The sequence below is a fragment of the Schistocerca gregaria genome, chromosome 6 (genome assembly GCF_023897955.1).
Source record: "Schistocerca gregaria isolate iqSchGreg1 chromosome 6, iqSchGreg1.2, whole genome shotgun sequence".
NCBI lineage: Eukaryota > Metazoa > Arthropoda > Insecta > Orthoptera > Acrididae > Schistocerca > Schistocerca gregaria.
The window spans coordinates 267,155,837-267,176,990 of NC_064925.1; the positions used below are offsets into that span (position 1 = coordinate 267,155,837).

Below are 21,154 nucleotides of genomic sequence, written 5' to 3' on the forward strand. Positions count from 1 at the left end.
GACTGGAACAGGTATTACGTGTAGAGCAGAGGGTGCAACATCTGAGCGAGCATTTTCATAACTAAACGATCTAGTCAACCCTATTAACTTCGGTAACGGGTGTAAATACCATAAACTGGTTTCGTGTGTGATTGTGGTGTGCGTTGGAGCTTTACATTGTGTAGACACATAGTACGGACTTGGCAGTATTAACTGTGATCTTTATCGTAGAAATATACTTGAAAATTTAAATTGCCAAGTTAAAACTTTTATTTCAGTACTAGCCACATCCCGTTTACCGGGTAATTCTATGTATGCTGCTACCTGCAGTATACTGTAGTGGTCTAGTATTTTCTACTACAGCTTTTAGCTAGACAAATGAACATTGCTGGACACTGGCAGGGCGCATCATGTCTCAGACTTCTAAAGATTTAAGTGGTGTTCCCCCGTTATCTCACACACCTTGTCCAGTCTTCCCCACTCTACCGAGTGCGCCCTGAGTGGTCGACCGATGTCCCGTGTTGCAGACTGCTGCGTGGAGAAGGGCGCGCTGCACAACAAGGTGTATCCGGCGGTGCGCGCGCGCTGTCGACAGCGCGGCTATGAACTCCACGTGGTCGACCTGCATTGGAGGACGGCGCTGGAGAAGCAGCAGGACCACGAGTTTCCAGAGCTCTGTCTGGGCGAGCTGGCACGTGAGTACAGCCAACATTGTGTCTCACTTAGCGCTCGGTTAGGCGCAGCCCTGATGTACGGGGTGTTACAAAAAGGTACGGCCAAACTTTCAGGAAACATTCCTTACACACAAATAAAGAAAAGATGTTATGTGGACATGTGTCCGGAAACGCTTAAGTTCCACGTTAGAGCTCATTTCAGTTTCTCAGTATGTACTGTACTTCCTCTATTAACCGCCAGTTGGCCCAATTGAAGGAAGGTAATGTTGACTTCGTTGCTTGTGTTGACGTGCGACTCATTGCTCTACAGTACTAGCATCAAGCACATCAGTATGTAGTATCAAAAAGTTAGTGTTCATCACGAGCGTGGTTTTGCAGTCAGTGCAATGTTTACTAATGCGGAGTTGGCAGATGCCCATTTAATGTGTGGGTTAGCACAGGGCAATAGCCGTGGCGCGGTACGTTTGTATCGGGACAGATTTCCAGAACGAAGGTATCCCGACAGGAAGACGTTCGAAGCAATTGGTCGGCGTCTTAGGGAGCACGGAACATTCCAACCTATGACTCGCGACTGTTGAAGGCCTACAACGACGAGGACACCTGCAATGGACGAGGCAATTCTTCGTGCAGTTGACAATAACCCTAATGTCAGCGTCAGAGAAGTTGCTGCTGTACTAGGTAACGTTAACCACGTCACTGTATGGAGAGTGCTACGGGAGAACCAGTTGTTTCCGTACCATGTACAGCTTGTGCAGGCACTATCAGCAGCTGATTGGCCTCCACGGGTACACTTCTGCGAATGGTTCATCCAACATCCTCATTTCAGTGCAAATGTTCTCTTTACGGATTAGGCTTCATTCCAACGTGATCAAATTGTAAATTTTCACAATCAGAAAGTGTGGGCTGACGAGAATCCGCACGCAATTGTGCAATCACGTCATCAACACAGATTTTGTGTGAACATTTGGGCAGGCATTGTTGGTGATGTCTTGACTGGGACCCATGTTCTTCCACCTGCGCTCAAAAGAGCACGTTATCATGATTTCATACGGGATACTCTACCTGTGCTGCTAGAACATGTGCCTTTACAAGTACAACACAACATGTAGTCCATGCACGATGGAGCTCCTGCACATTTCAGTACAAGTGTTCGTACGCTTCTCAACAACAGATTCGGTGACCGATGGATTGGTAGAGGCGAACCAATTCCATGGTCTCCACGCTCTCCTGACCTCAACTCTCTTGACTTTCATTTATAGGGGCATTTGAAACTCTTGTCTACGCAACCCCGGTACCAAATGTAGAGACTCTTCGTGCTCGTATTGTGGACGGCTGTGATACAATTCGCCATTCTCCAGGGCTGCATCAGAGCATCAGGGATTCCATGCGACGGAGGGTGGATGCATGTATTCTCGCTAACGGAGGACATTTTGTACATTTCCTGTAACAAAGTGTTTGAAGTCACGCTGGTACGTTATGTTGCTGTGTGTTTCCATTCCATGATTAATGTGATTTGAAGAGAAGTAATAAAATGAGCTCTAACATCGAAAGTAAGCGTTTCCGGACACATTTTCACATAACATATTTTCTTTCTTTGTGTGCGAGGAATGTTTCCTGAAAGTTAGGCCGTATCTTTTTGTAACACCCTGTAAACGTAGATAGTCGCTGTTGATCTGAGAGATACGAGGTGCGACAATAAAGTAATGACACTGATGTGAAAAAAATGTTACTTACCGTTTTAGTCAAGTTTAGTGTTTTCTCCTTCAAAGTAGTTAGCTTCTGATTGCACGCACCTTTTCCAGCGCTTCTGCCATTGAAGGTAACATTTCAGGAACTGATCTTCTGTAATATCCTCCAAGACCCTGGTCACAGCTTTATGGACATCTTGTGTTGTTCGAAAATGGTGTCCCTTGACCGCCGTTTTGACTCTTGGAAATAGAAAAAAGTCGCACGGAGAGATATCTGGTGAATAACGTGGCTGTGGTAGTACTGAAATTTGTTTTGAGGTTAAAAATTGCTGTACTGACAGAGCAGTATGAGTGGCGCATAATCGTGATGCAGAATCCAATTATCAGCAATTCTGACACGGAAACGAAGAACTCTTTCACAAAGACTTTTCAAAATTTCTTTGTAGTAACATTGGTTAACTGTTTGTCCTAGAGGCACTCACCCAAGTTGACACTCGTCTGTGAGGTTGATGGTCGTCCACTGCGGTCTTCATCTTCAACATTCGTTCTGCCTTCACTAAACATTTTATGGCAACGAAAAACTTGAGCTCTTGACATAACCTCCTCTGCAAAAGCCTTCTGAAGCTTACAGTAAGTTGCCGTCGCGCTTTCACTCAATTTAACGCAAAAAGAAATGGCCTACTGTTGCGCAATATTATGCAGTTACATTTCCATGATGAGAGACACAAACATGTGTTAAATTATTACAGCACAACTCACGACTGAGCAGTTGCATCGATGTGCCGCTTGGATTAGAAGCAGCTTATAGACCAAGGTCAAAGATATCATGCCTACGCAAGCCTGCAGGGTTGCCACATGTTGCAAAGAAAATCATCCTCATTACTTTAACGTCGTAAAATTGAGGCAAATGGTTAATTTGGTATTAAAAAATTAAAAAAAACTAGTGAGTTTGTCATACAAAAGGTGGAACACGAGAAACAACTGTGGTTCTTCACATGTTTATTGAAAACGTGGAACAGAAAGAGGATCGGGCAAATAAAAGTGGTCCAGACGAGTGAATACGGTTGCACGTGAGTGTATGCATCTAAGCACACCCCGTGACGTGCACACCACGTGTACGCCCGCCACGTGATCCACGCCGGTTCAGAGCATAGTGCGCGCTGTGTCAGCGTGAGTGGAGCAGTGCAAAGGGGACGATGGTAATCACAGTGGAGTAGCGGGTGTTCGTTGTGGAAAGTTACGTGACAACGAAGTCGTGGAAATGGTGTGGCTGATAAGTTTAATTGTGTCAAAGTGCCAGCAAGGAGTGCCACGCAACGCTTAGTCCGAAAATGGCGTTAGACAAGATGTGTTCTGAACAAGTCAAGAAACATTCCGAAACGTGCCCGCAGAGCAGAAAATTTTTCGGGGTCTACCATATCAACCCGATGCCTGTCGCAAGAGACTACTATATCAGGTCGATCACATGGACGAATACCCCACCTGGACCAGCAGATGCATCCCTACCGAGTGTCTATTGCTCATGCACTAAAACCAGCAGATGCTCCTCAGCGGCTCCAGTCCTGTGAGTGGCTGTTCACTGAGATAACAATAAATGGCTTGGACACGGACCTGTTCTTTATGATTGGTCAGACCTGGTTTCACCTGGCTAGTTATGTCAACTCACAGAATCACAGGTCCCGGGGAGTGGAGAATCCGCATAACTTCCACGAAACACCATTGTACGATCAGGAGGTTGGGTTTTGGTGTGTAGTCTCTGCACGCCACATTATTTACCCTATCTTGTTTCATCAGACGCTGACTTCGGCGTGTTGGATCGTCAACATTTTGAAACCAACATTAACGGAAGAGAAAAAGACCTACTGTTAGTTTCAACGGGATGGAGCAACTGCGCATATAGCCGGCTGAAGCTTGGAGCACATTTACTTAATATTCACACCCGACATACTTGTTAGCAGAGATCAGTCTGGTCGCGACCCCAGCTGGCGACCCAGGTCACCTGATGTCGGTATACGATTACTTTGTGTGAGGAGCTCTCAAGCCTAAGGTGTATCACAACAACACTTGCCCCCCTTCTAACAGTCGTGTACCGCAAGTCTCTAGAGGAAGGGAAGGTTCCAAATGATTGAAAAGAGCACAGGTAGTCCCAGTCTTCAAGAAGAGTCGTCGAGCAGATGCGCAAAACTGTAGACCTATATCTCTGACGTAGATCGATTGTAGTATTTTAGAACATGTTTTTTGCTCGCGTATCATGTCGTTTCTCGAAACCCAAAATCTACTCTGTAGGAATCAACATGGATTCCGGAAACAGCGATTGTGTGAGACCCAACTCGCTATTTGTTCATGAGACCCAGAAAATATTAGATACAGGCTCCCAGGTAGATGCTATTTTCCTTGATTTCCGGATACAGTTCCGCACTGTCGCCTGATAAACAAAGTAAGAGCCTATAGAATATCAGACCAGCTGTGTGGCTGGATCGAAGTTTTTAGCAAACAGAACACAGTATGTTGTTCTCAATGGAGAGACGTCTACAGACGTTAAAGTAACCTCTGGCGTGCCACAGACGAGTGTTATGGGACCACTGCTTTTCACAATATATATAAGTGACCTAGTAGATAGTGTCGGAAGTTCCATGCGGCTTTCCGCGGATGATGCTGTAGTATACAGAGAAATTGCAGCATTAGAAAATTGTAGCGAAATGCTTGAAGATCTGCATTGAATAGGCACTTGGTGCAGGGAGTGGCAACTGACCCTTAACATAGACAAATGTCAAGATTTTAAACATGGCTGCAACAGCAACTGCTGAAATTCTTCACGATAAAGGATGACAGCCAAAAACAGTTGCAGGATAAAAATTTATTAAAATTCTTGACCAAGGTTTCGGTACATATAAATATACCTCCATTGCATGATGTAATCTTAGATTTTTTACTTCTGATGAAGGTATATTTATATGTACCGAAACCTTGGTCAAGAATTTTAATAAATTTTTATACTGCAACTGTTTTTTGCTGTCATCCTTTATCGTGATAAACAAATGTAATGTATTACGAATACATAGAAAGAAGGATCCTTTATTGTATGATTATATGATAGCGGAACAAACACTGGTAGCAGTTACTTCTGAAAAATACCTGAGAGTATGCGCACAGAACGATTTGAAGTGGAATTATCATATAAAATTAATTGTTGGTAAGGCGGGTACCAGGTTGAGATTCATGGTTCAAATGGGTCTGAGCACAATGGGACTCAACTGCTGTGGTCATTAGTCCCCTAGAACTTAGAACTACTTAAACCTAACTAACCTACGGACATCACACACATCCATGCCCGAGGCAGGAGTCGAACCTGCGACCGTAGCAGTCGCACGGTTCCGGACTGCGCGCCTAGAACCGCGAGACCACCGCGGTCGGCAGAGATTCATGGGAGAGTCCTTCGAAAATGTAGTCCACAAACAAAGGAGGTGGCTTAAAAAACACTCGTCCGCCCTATACTTGAGTATTGCTCATCAGTGTGAGATCCGTACCAAATCGGGTTGACGGAGGAGATAGAGAAGATCCAAAGAAGAACGGCGCGTTTCGTCACAGGGTTATCTGATAAGCGTGATAGCGTTACGGAGATGTTTAGCAAACTCAAGTGGCAGACTCCGCAAGAGAGGCGCTCTGCATCGCGGTGTAGCTTGCTGTCCAATTTTCGAGAGGGTGCGTTTCTGGATGAGATATCGAATATATTCCTTCCCCCTACTTATACTTCCCGAGGAGATCACGAATGTAAAATTAGAGAGATTCGAGCGCGCGGAGGATTTCCGGCAGTCGTTCTTCCCGCGAACCATACACGACTGGAACAGGAAAGGGAGGTAATGACAGTGGCATGTTAAGTGCCCTCCGCCACACACCGTTGGGTAGCTCGCGGAGCAGTCCCAGCAGTCCAGCTTTGATCTGCGTCAAGCAGCTTGTTGACCAGTGCCCAAAAGTGTCAAGGGATGAATGACGGTCACTTTTAACATCTGCTGTAGTCGGATTAGTACTGGACTTCCTTTTTTCTGCTGTGTTTCTTTGTATCCTGGAACTCTGTTCTCCGGGACTCTTTTATTTGCCCCACCCTGTATGCACATGAAAATAAATTCTCTGAAAGTGCATTAGGAAACCGAACGATCAACATATAAACTGAAAGGAGTATACTGGGGCGCACTTGTATGTGTCACCAGAATAAGATAAGAATATTAATAAATTAAAATAAAATAGTATACCACAAACGATTAATATCTATGATAGGCTCGATAACGTGGATCGTTGACTGTGCGCGACAGCAGAGCCAAAGGTACTGCTTTGTTGGCGTAAGAGAGCGCTGGGCACTTAGTTGTGGGTAGCCGTCTGTGAAGGGAAGACGATGAAATAGGCAGTCCTTGTGGTGTGCTGCCACCAACAGTTAGATTAATGTAGGTATGTGAATATTGTTCGTTGAGTAACCCCAGAATGTACGTAAACTGTTTTGAGAAAAAGACTAGTTAATATTTCATTTTTATAATTAAGATTTGTTAACAGAGCTATGTGTAATTTGACAATTGGCGTTCATGTTGGATTAAGGATGTTAGATAATACTTGCAGTTTCAATCTCATTGTTTGTGAATCAGTTGTGAGTAATGTAGCTTTAATTGTCAGATGTCTTTGAAAAGCCAAACTTGACCTGATATGAGTTTGCTAAAAATCTGAGAGTTAGTAATTCACCTCCCAGTCCGTGTCATATAATTTTCAAAGAAGTTGGATTTTCTTAAATGTTCTAGTTTATCAGCCAAATGAATTCCATGTGCATTTCAAGTACTATGGCCAGCACTGCACACTGCTGAGCCAGTAGCTAGCATTCATATTTTTTATGAGAGACCAGAATATATTGCGGTACTCCTTTGCTGTTTTAGAGGTAAGACAATTTAATTTATTTGTTATATGCAAAGGGACTAAAGTTATCATTTATGAACAGGGCCAGATGATTCGGTAAACTACAGTGAGAAACTGTATTAAATACCTTCCTGAAGTTATCGAACGCAACATCAACATGAGTATCGATGTCTACTGTGCTATGTATGTAATAGATGAACACGGCGAACTTAAATTTTGCAAGATCTCTGTTTGCATAATCCATCTTGATTTTTATAGAGAAGATTCGCGTTCTCCAAAACGTTGTAACACGTAACCACCTAACATGTTCCGTAATTCTGCAGCTGATTGACGTCAGCGATGTAGGCCTACAATTATATGCATGTCTACGATCTTTCTTTAAACTGGAGTGAGTTACTTTTTTCCCAATCGTCACGTACCCTTCGTTACTCCAGTGACCTACGAAACACTGCTGATTACTTTCGCATTATCCCTGTAGAGTCAAAGGGTAAGTCATCTCGTACAGACGCGTTTCCACTACTAAGCGATTGCAGTTGTTTCTCTAGTAAGTGATTGCGTATCTCAGTCTGTCAGAATTGTTGCGATGATTTAAAGGAGAAACCGTATCACGATCTTCTGCAGTGAAACAGTTTTGGTAGAGCGAGTTCAGTATTTCGACCTTCTCTCCATCATCTTCCGTTCCGCTTTTGTAGATGATACCAGTATTATAATAAATCCCATAAGAGAGAAAACAACAGGCGATATGGTAAATGATATGTTCCACAGAATTGTTAAGTGACTCTCAGAAAATGGACTCTCGCTAAATTTTGAAAAAAAAAACGCAATAGAATCATACCAACAATTGATGCAGCACATGAGTAGTAGTCAGTGAATAGGGCAGAATGCTTCAAATTTTTGGATGTATATACCGATGAAAAATTGATAACTTGAACCGAAAGAAGCATATTACTGAGCTTCTCAAACAATTAAGTTCAGATACCTTGCTAATCTTGGAAACAAAAACCTAGCAACCTCCTGACATATTCTTCAAGTTTGCACTCAATAGTGGCTTATGAAATAATTTTCTGGGGTAACTTATCACTTAGAAAGAAGGTACTGATTGCACGAAAGTGAGCAGTCACAGAAGTCAAGTGTGTACCTCTTCAAGGGCTAGGTGTTTTAGTTGCTACGTCACAGTACATATATTTGCTAACGAAATTCGTCATCCATTACTGTTTGAGAAGAACAGCGATGTCCATACCTGAACACAAGAGGGAGGAATGACCTTTATCGCCGATTATTAAAGTTGTCCATGGCTCAGAAGGGAGTTCAACATGCAGCAACAGAAATTTTTATCACATGTCCATTAACATAAAATATCTGACAGGTAGCAAAGGAACTTTTAAATCTATATTAAAACCACTTCTCCTGGACACTTCCTATTCCTTTGACGCATTTCTACTTAAAAACTGGTAGCCAGTAAAAAAAGAAAGTAAAAGGTAAAGGAAAAGGCGAATAGTTGCACGAGTAGGACTGAAAATAATAATGTATTCGTTCTGTTAACCCTAGTCATGTGTTCATATCCTGTAGACTGACTCGTTCCACAACATTTCGATAAAAGGATCGTTCAAATTATCTATGGAACATATAAGTAACTAACTAACCAGCGAGCAGTGCAATTTCTCTATGGTACACTACAACTTTCACGCAGAATAAACGCACATACGCACACGCAAGTGCACCCACTGGTACGAATATAGCACTTCGATTCACTACAGAGAGAGAAACAACTGATTACGCACCCGCTGTCGAAGCGTAGGCCGACCGTGGGATACAGCTGCGAAATTGCTACACGATTTGGAGTGACGAATACCCTACAAACTCTAATTGGATTATTCCGCCGCATGGCAGATTTCCGTGCCGAAGTTGCAATACGCTCCAGCTTGCTCGCATTAGCTCGGAGATAGCGTGGCGGCAGTTTGCGGCTGTGCCAGTTCGCCCTCACTATGGCCTGAGAGTCTGGGGAACAGTTGTGATCGCTTTCTGAGGGAATTACTGAGGATAGATTCACAAGTCGAACTCGAGAGAGGTGTAGTGTCAGTTCGACAAACGGTGATCGATTTGAGGAAAACGCTTAGCGGGATTTGCCCGGCATTTCATGTCGAGCTGGAGGAAGCGGAGCGTAACTTTTGCATTCTGAAGCTACCCCATGTGTAAGATCGCGTTACTTCTAGGAATTATGTGACCATTTTCGACTGATCACGCCCATTCCATGGTATAACGTTTGTTCCCCAGTGGTGAAACTGTCTTCAAAGACTGCTCACACAGTTTGCTTCGTCCCTGACTAGTTTTGTGAGCACGAGGCTGAATTATCGTATGTCCCCTGGCCACCATAGTCACCAGATCCACTATATTATTGAGCTTTTGTGGTGTGTGATCGATACCCACCACCATCATCGTGACCTAAATCTGCAAGTATTTTCCAGAAAGAATGGTAAGATTACCTTGCAAACAATAAAGGACTTGTATTTACACATTCCGTGACAACCAGAACTCGCTTCGAATGCTAACGGTTTTCCTACACCGTATTAGGGATGGTACTGTTTTGTATTTTCGAAGTTTCCTTATTTTTGTCGACCCCTTCCACATTACAAGTCTTGCGATGAAGATCAGTGCCAAACGGCGAAGTGGACTGTCATCAGCTATGTGCAGCACAGCACTGGGGAAAGTGATCAGACAGTAGAGAGCAATAAACGAAAAAATGGGAATATCAAAGATGTTACTAGGTGACTAAAAGGTTACTAGGACCCGAGGGAACTGCCTATCCCTTGCGGATGGCATAGCGACAGTAAGTGAGACAAAATGAGGCGCAAACACACAAGTCGACAACCTAAGCAAGACAGCCAGAAGAGTGGGATTGAGCATCGCCCACAACAAGATAGAGGCACTGAATGCCTCTGGGGATTGGAAAACACCAGAAGCAAAAAGATGGAAAGATTTATATACCTGGGAGAATATGTAACAGCAAGAAACAGGAAAAGTTAGGGAATAAGAGAGAGATTGAAGAAGATGAGGTCAGTTGGCTGTGCAGCCAAAAATATATAAATACACGCATCAAAAAAAGTTTTACATCACCCCAGTTCCCAGAACTCTTGAAGAGTTGACTGTAGGTATTGCATCACAGACACAGTCTATTTGACTGTTCAGAGTGGTCATTGAACCCGCCCAAAGATGTAAATAACCATGCATGAGCAGCGCCTATTAGACGGAGGGGATCCGACAGCGGATCAGTTCCAGTCATTCCACCAGGAAGGAGGTACACGGCTCGTGTTGTCTGTAGTTCAACAATGCCTAGACGGTCAATACCGAGGTTCGATCGCGTCCGCATTGTTACTTTTTGCCAGGAAGGGCTCTCAACAAGGGTAGTGTCCAGGCGACTCGGATTGAACCAAAGCGATGCTTTCGGACATGGAGGAGATACAGTGAGACAGGAACTGTCCATGCCATGCCTCGCTCAGGCCACTCAAGGGCTACTACTGCAGTGGATGTCCGCTACCCACGGATTATGGCTCGGAGGAACCCTGACAGCAACGCCACCATGTTGAATAATGCTTTTCGTGCAGCCACAGTACGTGGTGATACGACTCTAACTGCACGCAACAGGCTGCATGATGCACAACATTCTTCACTCCCGACGTCCATGGCGAGATCCATCTTTGCAACCACGACACTATGCAGCTCGGTACAGATGGACCCAACAACATGCTGAATGGACCCCTCACGATTGGCGTCACGTTCTCTTCACCGATGAGTGTCGCATATGCCTTCAACCAGACAATTGTCGGAGACGTTTTTGGAGGCAACCCTGTCAGGCTGAGCGCCTTAGGCGCACTGTCCAGGGAGTGCAGTAAGATGGAGGTTCACTGCTGGTTTGGGGTGGCATTATGTGGAGCCGACGTACGCCGCTGCTGGTCATGGATGGCGCCGTAACGGCTGTACGATACTTGAATGCCGTCATCTGACTGATAGTGCAACCGTATCGGCAGCGTATTGTCGAGGCATTCGTCTTCATGGGTGACAATACGCTCCCCCATCGTGCGCATCTTGTGAATGACTTCCTTCAGGGTAACGACATCGCTCGATTGGAGTGGTCAGTATGTTCTCCAGACATGAACCCTATTGAACATGCCTGGAATCGATTGAAAAGGGCTGTTTATGGACGCCTTGACCCATCTACCACTCTGAGTGATCTACGCCGTACCACCGTTGAGGAGTGGGACAATCTGGACCAACAGTGCCTTGATGAACTTTTGGATAGTATGCCACGACGAATACAGGCATGCATCAGTGCTAGAGGACGTGTTATTGGGTATTAGAGGTACCGGTGTGTGCAGCAGTCTGGACCACCATCTCTGAAGGTCTCACTGTATGGTGGTACAGCATACAATGTGTGGTTTTCATGAGCAATAAAAGGGGCGGAAATGATGTTTACGTTGACCTCCATTTCAATTTTCTGTACTGGTTTCGAAACACTCGGAACCGAGGTGATGCAAAACTTTTGTTGATATGTGTATATACAATAGAAAGAAAATATCTGTAAAGATCAGACACTACAAGACACCGGCGACGAAGTGGTACTATACGTGGCTGAGACGATCACACTAGGGAAAAAAGAGTACAATAACTAGAGTAAGAAGAGATAAATTAGTGAGTAAAATACTGAGTCCTAAAGAAGATAGTGAGAGACGGGTGCGAAGACCTAGGGAAGAAATGTACTGGAACATGAGAACAAAATCGGGAAAAATCAGACTCAAAAGGGCTAGGTTTACCGGACACACATTCAGGATGAATTTGAATAGAACGACGAGAAGAGTATGAGAAATAACGGGGAGCATTGGAGGAAAGCCAGGAACTATGTGAGTTGTTGAGTTCTATGATTGGTCGGAATTCGGGATGAAGATGGAAGGAAAGGAATACTGGAGCAGCAAGTACATATCTACCAATATGTCAGAGGTCGTCAGCAGAGTGGGATACAGGGCAAGGATAGTGTCACCAGTAGGTCAGGAAGACAGTCCTACCTACAGAGGCTATAACACAAGAAGAAGAAGACGAAGAAGACGAGATTCTGTGAGTCTACATAAATATTATGGAGTGGAACCAGGTAAAAACTCCTTTCCTTATAGAGAAATATAGAGAATGGTCTATTTTTTATGATTCCTCCCATTCGGAATATTGCCGTAAAGTGAGCAAAGAAGACGCCTAAGTCATATTAACTGGAGAAAAAAAAAGAAAAAGAAAGAAAATAACGTGATAACTTGCGTAGTGGCCTCTTTGAGAAGTGGGAAACGGAAAATAAAAATGTCTATGAGCACAAGAAGAGGTTAGTACTCAACACATACGAATGCACTTTTTTGAAAGGTTCAGTATTGCAAATAAATTAAGAACATATATTAACACGACTAGAATAAATGTGCAACACAACATGGCGAATATTTTGTGTAGAGCTGACAGGGGGAAGTATGGATATGCTTCCTTCAACTCTTGATACAATTCTTCTCTTTGGTATACTTCTGCACAAACTAACCAATCAATCAATCATCAACAAAATATTTCCCTTGTGCCATCGACTTCAAAGGCAACAGTTCGTGTCTACGAACCGCCTCAGTACATGTATCTGACAATACGGTCACCAGCGTAAGGGATTCACTTCAGAATTTGGTGACTTAATTAACTACATTGAAAATAACGCTGTACAACTCATTGTGTTATCACTGTTGATATACTCTTAATTAAAAATAAAACTTAATCAGTTTGATGGTTTTTCCTCTGACATTAATATATTGCTTTAGTGCACCAACATTTGCTTACCGTACTTCTTTCACCGTGGACCCATTTCACTGCAAGGAAATTCTGGACAAGTATTGAAAACTTGTACATGAATTCCGGTTACACAGAAGCGAATTGCAAAGGCAAGTCCTTCAGCAACCGTTTAGGTTCTTTGTAATGCATATCTTGCTTACCCACTTTTGGCCATATTAATGTTCCCATTGTTAGTATTGGGGCTCAACGTTGTCACAACCTGCAATAGAATTCATATCAGTTGCACCTAAATGTACAATAAAAATGTACAGGGTGAGTCAAAAATGACTTTACAACTTTGGAATGATGTATAAATTTATTGAGATAACTTACAGATGTATCATTTTGTAGCAAACAATCAGAAATTTGATTCACGTAGTGCATCAGTACCCTATTCCACCACCAGGAGCGCGATTGTAGCGCACAGTTAAAATGGCTAATTTCACTTGCGCGGAGCGTGCTCGCTGTTTGTTTTGGTTTCGTGAAATGAACTCTGCCGCAACTGTTCCGTGTAAATTTCGCACCGAATACGCTAAGTAACATCCAAGCAGGCCTACATTTTACTCTTGGCACAAGAACTTTGTTGAGACGTGTTGTTCACTGCGACAGGTCGTCTCCGTGTTGGTCTTCATGTCAAACCATCTCGCTCTCCGAACTTTACACCATTGGATTGGTTTCTCTGGGCATTCATTAAAGACGTTGTGTATGTTTCTCCCCTAACAAACAACTGTAGCCGACTTGGAAAATCGACTCTACGCTGCCGCTGCACAAGTTTGCCCGTTTTGCTGCAACGAGTGTGGGAAGAAATTAATTACCAGTGGAATGTTTGCCACATCACAAATGATAGTCACATGGAACCAAACTGACACTTGATTGTTCTTTGTGAAACTTGAAGTTGTTTGCTGCAAAATGGTACATCTACTGATTCTGTAAATTACCTCAGTAAATTTTTATACTATTCCAAAGTTGTAAAATCCTTTTTGACTCAGTCTGTAGTACTAAGTACTTGCAAACAAAATATAGCCCTCCAAAGTTCGCACGCAGAAAACTCACTAGGAAAGGATAACTTGTTGCTACTCCGAAACGCATTGCCGTCTTGACTTAATATCTTGTGAGTGGCCTAGTTCCTCCATAGTTCACACTAGAGCGCGTCCACACTAGAGCGCGTCAACAGCACCAGAGTTTAGAAATGCTCTCCGGACGCAGATGACCGCGCAGTTGTGGCCACAAACCAAGCACAATCAGAAACGCTCTTGTCCGATACATTCCGCTACTCGATGTAACCTGCCTTGCCGTGCTTGTAATTTATTGCCTATAAACGCAAATTTCTGAACAGCGTGATGATTGTGGCAGTTATAAAATCTTTAAAATACCAGTTACCTTCGAACATATTTATTACTGTAGTGAAATCGTCACCGTATCGTAAAGATACATTTTTTGCTACACAACTACTAAACAGCTCAGGTGACTTACAAATCTGCTCGCTATTCGTGGCGAGCGAGTAATGAGTTTGGAACTCTTACTATCTTGGTTAACGGAAGAAACAGAAAAGATTCACAATTCCCCACTGTTTCGTTTAGTCAGCATGAAAATTTCAGGGAAAATGCACCATTAACTGCAGCGGAAGACGTTGCAATAATGATGTATACGGCGATGTATCCCTACTAACACGAGTGTAATTAGTGTACACTGTCGTCGCTGTTGAATATGACTTAAGTCAGTCATAAGAGAGAGTGCGTTTGAGGAAATACAAGATGAGTGAGAAGTCGCTCCTAGTTTTAAATGTCAATAATTTTACTAATGAATACTTGCGTACTGATTAAGTTATAGTCGGTTCTCAGGACCATGATAATATGTGCACTACTCTACAATTCCACATATACTCTTGCGTCTTAAACGCTTAGGAATGTCATCACTTGATTTCTGCAGGAGAGTCACAGGCAGATTTCCAAGGACAACTGTGATCGTCTCCTCAAACAACAAGAAAACTTAGCAAACATTCACAAACATGGATTACATAATGTACCGCGTGATCAAAAAATCAGTATAAATTTGAAAACAGAATAAATCACGGAATAATGTAGATAGAGAGGTACAAATTGACAAACATGCTTGGAATGACATGGGGTTTTATTAGAACCAAAAAATTACAGACGTTCAAAAAATGTCCGACAGATAGCGCTTCATCTGATCAGAATGGCAATAATTAGCATAACAAAGTAAGACAAAGCAAAGATGATGTTCTTTACAGTAAATGCTCAATATGTCCACCATCATTCCTCAACAATAGCTGTAGTCGAGGAATAATGTTGTGAACAGCACTGTAGAGCATGTCCGGAGTTATGGTGAGGCATTGGTGTCGGATGTTGTCTTTCGGCATCCCTAGAGATGCCGGTCGACCACGATACACTTGCGACTTCAGGTAACCCCAAAGCCAATAATCGCACGGACTGAGGTCTGGGGACCAGTGACGAAAGTGGCGGCGGAGCACACGATCATCACCAAACGACTCGCGTAAGAGATCTTTCACACGCAATATGGGGAGTTTTTTTTTTGTTTTAATAAACCCCCTTGTTATTCCAAGGATTTGTGACAATTTTTACCTCTCTATCTATATTATTCCGTGGTTTAATAAGTTTTCAAATTTATACTGACACTTTGATCACCCGGTCCATATGACAACCAGTTCACATCTGGACAGAATTAAGCTGGTATCGCAAAGTTTGCTAACTGAGCAGAACTATGACTAGATTCATTATAAATCCCATAAGTCATTTTCCCCCAGTCTGAAGACTCTCAACTCTCAACATTGGTTGAATTATTAAGTACAACCTTCTGTATTTTTTTATACGACGCTGTCTATTGATTGGTTATACCATAAATTTCATAGATCTTCAGTTTATCTGGCAGGATAGTATGATTCACACAGTGAAATCCCTAGTGAGGTAGCAGACTAACAAAGGGTGTGATACAGAAAAGGTGTTTGTGGCGCAGGCGAGATGCAGACGGCGTACGTGGTGCCGGTGCTGTTCCTCAGCAACTCGCTGGGCACACCGCTGCTGCCCAACACGGTGGAGACGCAGGACTTCGAGATGGCGCTGGAGCGCGCCGACAACAAGGAGCTGCTGCGCAAGTGGTACCGCCTCGACAGCGCCGCGCAGCCGCCCTGCTACCGCCTGCAGCCCACCGCGCTGCACATACCCGGCTTCAAGGTACGACCCCAGAACTACACTGCTGGCCATTAAAATTGCTACACCAAGAAGAAACGCAGACCATAAACGGGTATTCAATGGACCAATATATTATACTAGAACTGACATGTGATTACATTTTCGTGCAATTTCGGTGCATAGACCCTGAGAAATCAGTAGCCAGAACAACCACCTCTGGCCGTAATAACGGCCTTGATACGCCTGGGCATTAACAGAGCTTGGATGGCGTGTACAGGTACAGTTGCCTATGCAGCTTCAACCCGATACCACAGTTCATCAAGAGTAGTGACTGGCGTTTTGTGAGGAGCCAGTTGCTCGGCCACCATTGACCAGACGTTTTCAGTTGGTGAGAGATCTGGAGAATGTGATGGCCAGGGCAGGAGTCGAACATATTCTGTATCCAGAAAGGCCAGTACAGGACCTGCAACATGCGGTCGTGCATTATCCTGCTGAAATGTAGCGTATCGCAGAGATCGAATGAAGGGTAGAGCCAAGGGTCGTAACACATCTGAATCGTAACGTCCACTGTTCAAAGTGGCGTCATGGCGAACAAGAGGTCACCGAGACTGTAACAAATGGCACACCATACCATCACACCGGGTGATACGCATGTATGACGATGACGAATACACGCTTCCAATGTGCGTCTACCGCGATGTCGCCAAACACGGATGCGACCATCATGATGCTGTAGACTGAACCTGGATTCATCCGAAAAAATGACGTTGTGCCATTCGTGCACCCAGGTTCGTCGTTGAGTACACCATCGCAGGCGCTTCTGTCTGTGATGCAGCGTCAAGGATAACCGTAGCCATGGTCTCCGAGCTGATAGTCCATGCTCGTGCAGATGGTTGTTGTCTAGTAAACGTCCCCATCTGTTGATTCAGGGATCGAGACGTGGCTGCACGATCCCTTACAACCATGCGGATAAGATGCCTGTCATCTCGACTGCTAGTGATACGAGGCTGTTTTAATCCAGCACGGTGTTCCGTATTACCCTCCTCAACCCATAGATTCCATATTCTGCTAACAGTCATTGGATCTCGACCAATGCGAGCAGCAATGTCGCGATACCATAAACCGCAATCGCGATAGGATACAATCCGACCTTTATCAAAGTCGGAAACGTGATGGTACGTATTTCTCCTCCTTACACGAGGCATCACAACAACGTTTCACCAGGCAACGCTGGTCAACCGCTGTTTGTGTATGAGAAATCGGTTGGAATCTTTCTCATGTCAGCACGTTGTTGGTGTCGTCCCCGGCGACAACCTTGTGTGAATGCTCTGAAAAGCTAATCCTTTGCATATCACAGCATCTTCTTCCTGTCGGTTAAATTTCGCACTTCTAGCACGTCATCTTCATGGTGTAGCAATTTTAATGGCCAGTAGTCTACATCCCAAGTGTTCACTGAGGGACAAAAGTGATGGAATATCTCGCATTGTAGTCTCGGACCTCTTTTCGCCTGGTGTAGTGCAGCAACTCGGCGTGGCACGCACTTAGCAAGTCGTTGGCAGTCCCCTGTAGAAATACTGAGGCATACTGCCTCTACCGCCATTCATAATTGCGAAAGTGTTGTCGTTGTAGGACTTTGTGCGTGGAGTGACCTCTAGATTGTGACCCGTAAATGTTCGATGGGATTTATGCCGGACCATCTTGTTCACTAAGACATTGTTTAGAACTTTTTAGAATGTTCTGACATGGTGCACAGTCATCCATAAAAATCCATCGTTTTTTGGGAACATGAAGTCCATGGAAAAATGGAAATGAGCGTTTGGCGTCATCTGCCAGGTCCGGCCGCCTTGGTGCAGGTCTTATTACATACGACGCCACATTGGGTGACCTGCGCGCCGGATGGCGATGAAATTATGATGAAGACAACACAACACCCAGTCTATGAGCGAAGAAAACCTCCGACCCAGCCTTGAATCGAACCCGGACACGTAGGACGGCAATCCGTCATCCTGACCACTCAGCAATCGGGGCGGTCATGAATGGCTGCAAATGATTTTCAACTAGCCGAAAATAACTATTTCCAGTCAATTATCGGTTCAGTTGGACCAGAGGGACCAGTCCATTCCATGTAAAAAGAGCCCATACCATTGTGGAACCACCAAGAGTTTACACAGTGCCATGTTAACAACTTGGGCCCATGGTTTCGTTGGGTCTGCGTCACATTCAAACCCTATCATTAGCTCTTACTAACGGAAATAGGAACTCATCTCACCAGACCGTATGCAAGTCGTCTTTAGTGTCTAGCGTTGCTGCCTCTGGATCAAGGAGTCCCGGGTTCGATTCCCAACAGGGTCGGGGATTTTCTCCGCCCGGGGACTGAGTGTCTGTGGTTTGTGTTGTCCTCATCATCTCATCATCATCTTTCGGGAAGTGCCGAGACTGGAAATGGAAAGATTTGTAACTTGTACAGGCGCTGATGACCGCGATGTGAGCGCACCACAAACCAATATCATCATTTGAGCAGGCCACGGTTTTCCAGCCGTCTAGGGTCCAACAGATATGGTCACGAGCCCACGACAGGCGCTTCAGGCGATGACGTGCTGCCGGCTAAAGGCACTCGCATTGGTCGTCTGCTGCCAAAGCCCGTCAACCCCAGTATTTGAGGCACTGGCCTAACCGATACGTTCGTCCTACGCCCCACGTTGACTTCTGCTGGTTATTTCAGGCTGTGTTGCTTGTCTGTTAGCACTCACAGCTTTATGCAAACGCCACTGCTCTCGGTCGTTAAGTGAAGACCGTTGACTGCTGCGTTGTCCGTGGTGAGAGGTAATGCCTGAAATTTGGTATTCTGGGCCCACTCTTGACGTTGTGAATCTCGGAATACTGAGTTCCCTAACGATTTCCGAAATGGAATGTACTATGGTGTCTGACTACAACTACCATTTCGCGTTCAACGTCTTTCAATCCCCGTCGTACAGCCATAGTCACTTTGGAAACCTTTTCACATGAGTCAACTGCTTACCAAAAACAGTTACGACAATTCACAGTCCTTTCATGTCCGCCCTTGATAGCTGAATGGTCAGCGCGTCGGAATGTCATACCGAACGGTCCGGATGCGATTCCTGGGTGGGTCGGATATTTTCTCCGCTCAGGAACTCGGTGTTGTGTTGTCCTTATTATCATCATTTCATCGCCATCGACACGCAAGTAGCCGAGCTGACGTCAACTCGAAAGACTTGCACCAGGCGGGCGGTCTACCCGACGGGAGGCCCTAATTACACAGCATTTCCATGCCTTATGTACGCGATTCTACCGCCATCTGTGTGTGCGCAAATCGGTGTCCCATGACTTGCGTCACTTCAGTGTATAGACTCCTGGTAACGGTCAAATTCGTTTTTCATATTCGTTGATTCCTATTCACTGGTTTTTCAAACAAGCGTGCAGACCTACCAACAAACTGTGTAAAATTCAATCTCACATTTTAAGTAGTGTCATGCTATGCGATAGTGTCATGAAGTATTTTGACACTGGTGGAACCAATACAGACCAAGCGTTTCTAGCGTTGACTTTAGCACTGCGTATAAAGAAGAAAAAGAACCACCAGAAAAATGATCCTATGGGAGGACATAAAAGGCTAACTAATGTGCTTCTGCTTAATAAAAAATTCTGACTGGAAAGTGCGGTAGCAGCTGCCAAATTCTACCTCCCACAGCACATTGAAAATTTTTCCCCAACATTTTGGGATGTGAACATACTAGCGCTTTTCTTTGCTAAGATACGAGGAGACATTAGCGATGGGAAAGAGATGGAGAAGTAATAAATAGTAGTAGATAGCAAAATGGCAGTTTGAGAGAAAGAGAGAGACACAATGTCAGTGGGACATACTTGACAGGGGCAGAACATGCTAGGAAAACAGTGAAGGACACTGTGCCTGTGGAAGAGGAATAAAAAAGAGAAGGACAAAATGCAAGTGTGTGAGAGCCAGTGGTAATGAGAGAGAGAGTCTATGACAATGACAACGAGAGGTTGCAGCAGTAGGAAGGAATGACTGAGATAGTTGCAGTAAGAGAGAGCATGAGTGATAGTGAGAAGATAGTGAGAAGATTCAGTAGTAGTAGTAGTAGTAGTAGTAGTAGGACACAACGAAGGACGCTAGCTATGAGCCAGGAGACAGACACAGTTAGAGAGACACAAAGAGATAATGACAACGAGCTGGGCTGAGAGAGAGAATAGGCAAGTGACAGTGGATGCGTATAAGCGACTTACAGCGATGGACTACAGGGTGCGAGCGAGTTACAGTGAGGGGTACATGTTGGAACGAGAGGGGCGTTGAATGTTAAAAAGAGCGCTAATATGTTGCCGTGTCATATTTAAGAAAAAAAATTTTTAAGGTGATGGGTGATGAGGAACGTAGGATGAGGCAGCTGGTATCTCACTTTTCAGCCAGACCCTTAAATAAACAGGAGCACTTTTTTGCTTTCCGATACGAGCACTTTTCCGCTGGTTCCCTTCCTTTCCCTGCTACAGCAGGGCACGTCACTCATACGAAAAGAACTTCATGGATCAATAAAATTTTGATAGTTTACTTATGTAAAATTCAAATAATGCAAAACAAATTTTATTTACGCCTCAGGCCTAATTTTACGTGTAAAATGATAGTGCTTCAGTACTACAACTTGGTGTTCCCTAATGGTAACGGAGACACTTCAGAACATTGGTTTTTAAACAGTGGGGCGCGACCCGAAGGCAGCTTTTTAATCAAAACAAATGTTAGTTCTTAGGAAGAACTGTCTATTGGGTACCCAGCACTTCCCGTGTACTCTGAGATTCATTTTCGTCTTAGGTCATCAGCCTGAATATAACCGCAGTATCTGACCGTAGCCAATCTGGCCACTAAAATTCGCAGCGCACA

General features: G+C 44.2%; 1 protein-coding gene across 1 annotated transcript in view; it reads left to right on the plus strand.

The window, feature by feature from the left end:
- Positions 1–21,154, plus strand: part of LOC126278042 (NACHT domain- and WD repeat-containing protein 1) — a 561,974-nt gene that overhangs the window by 391,528 nt on the left and 149,292 nt on the right. Inside the window, exons 6-7 of the mRNA XM_049977797.1 lie at positions 507–674; positions 16,070–16,287. Coding sequence (XP_049833754.1) covers positions 507–674; positions 16,070–16,287 — 386 coding nt within the window. The remainder of the gene's footprint in view (positions 1–506; positions 675–16,069; positions 16,288–21,154) is intronic.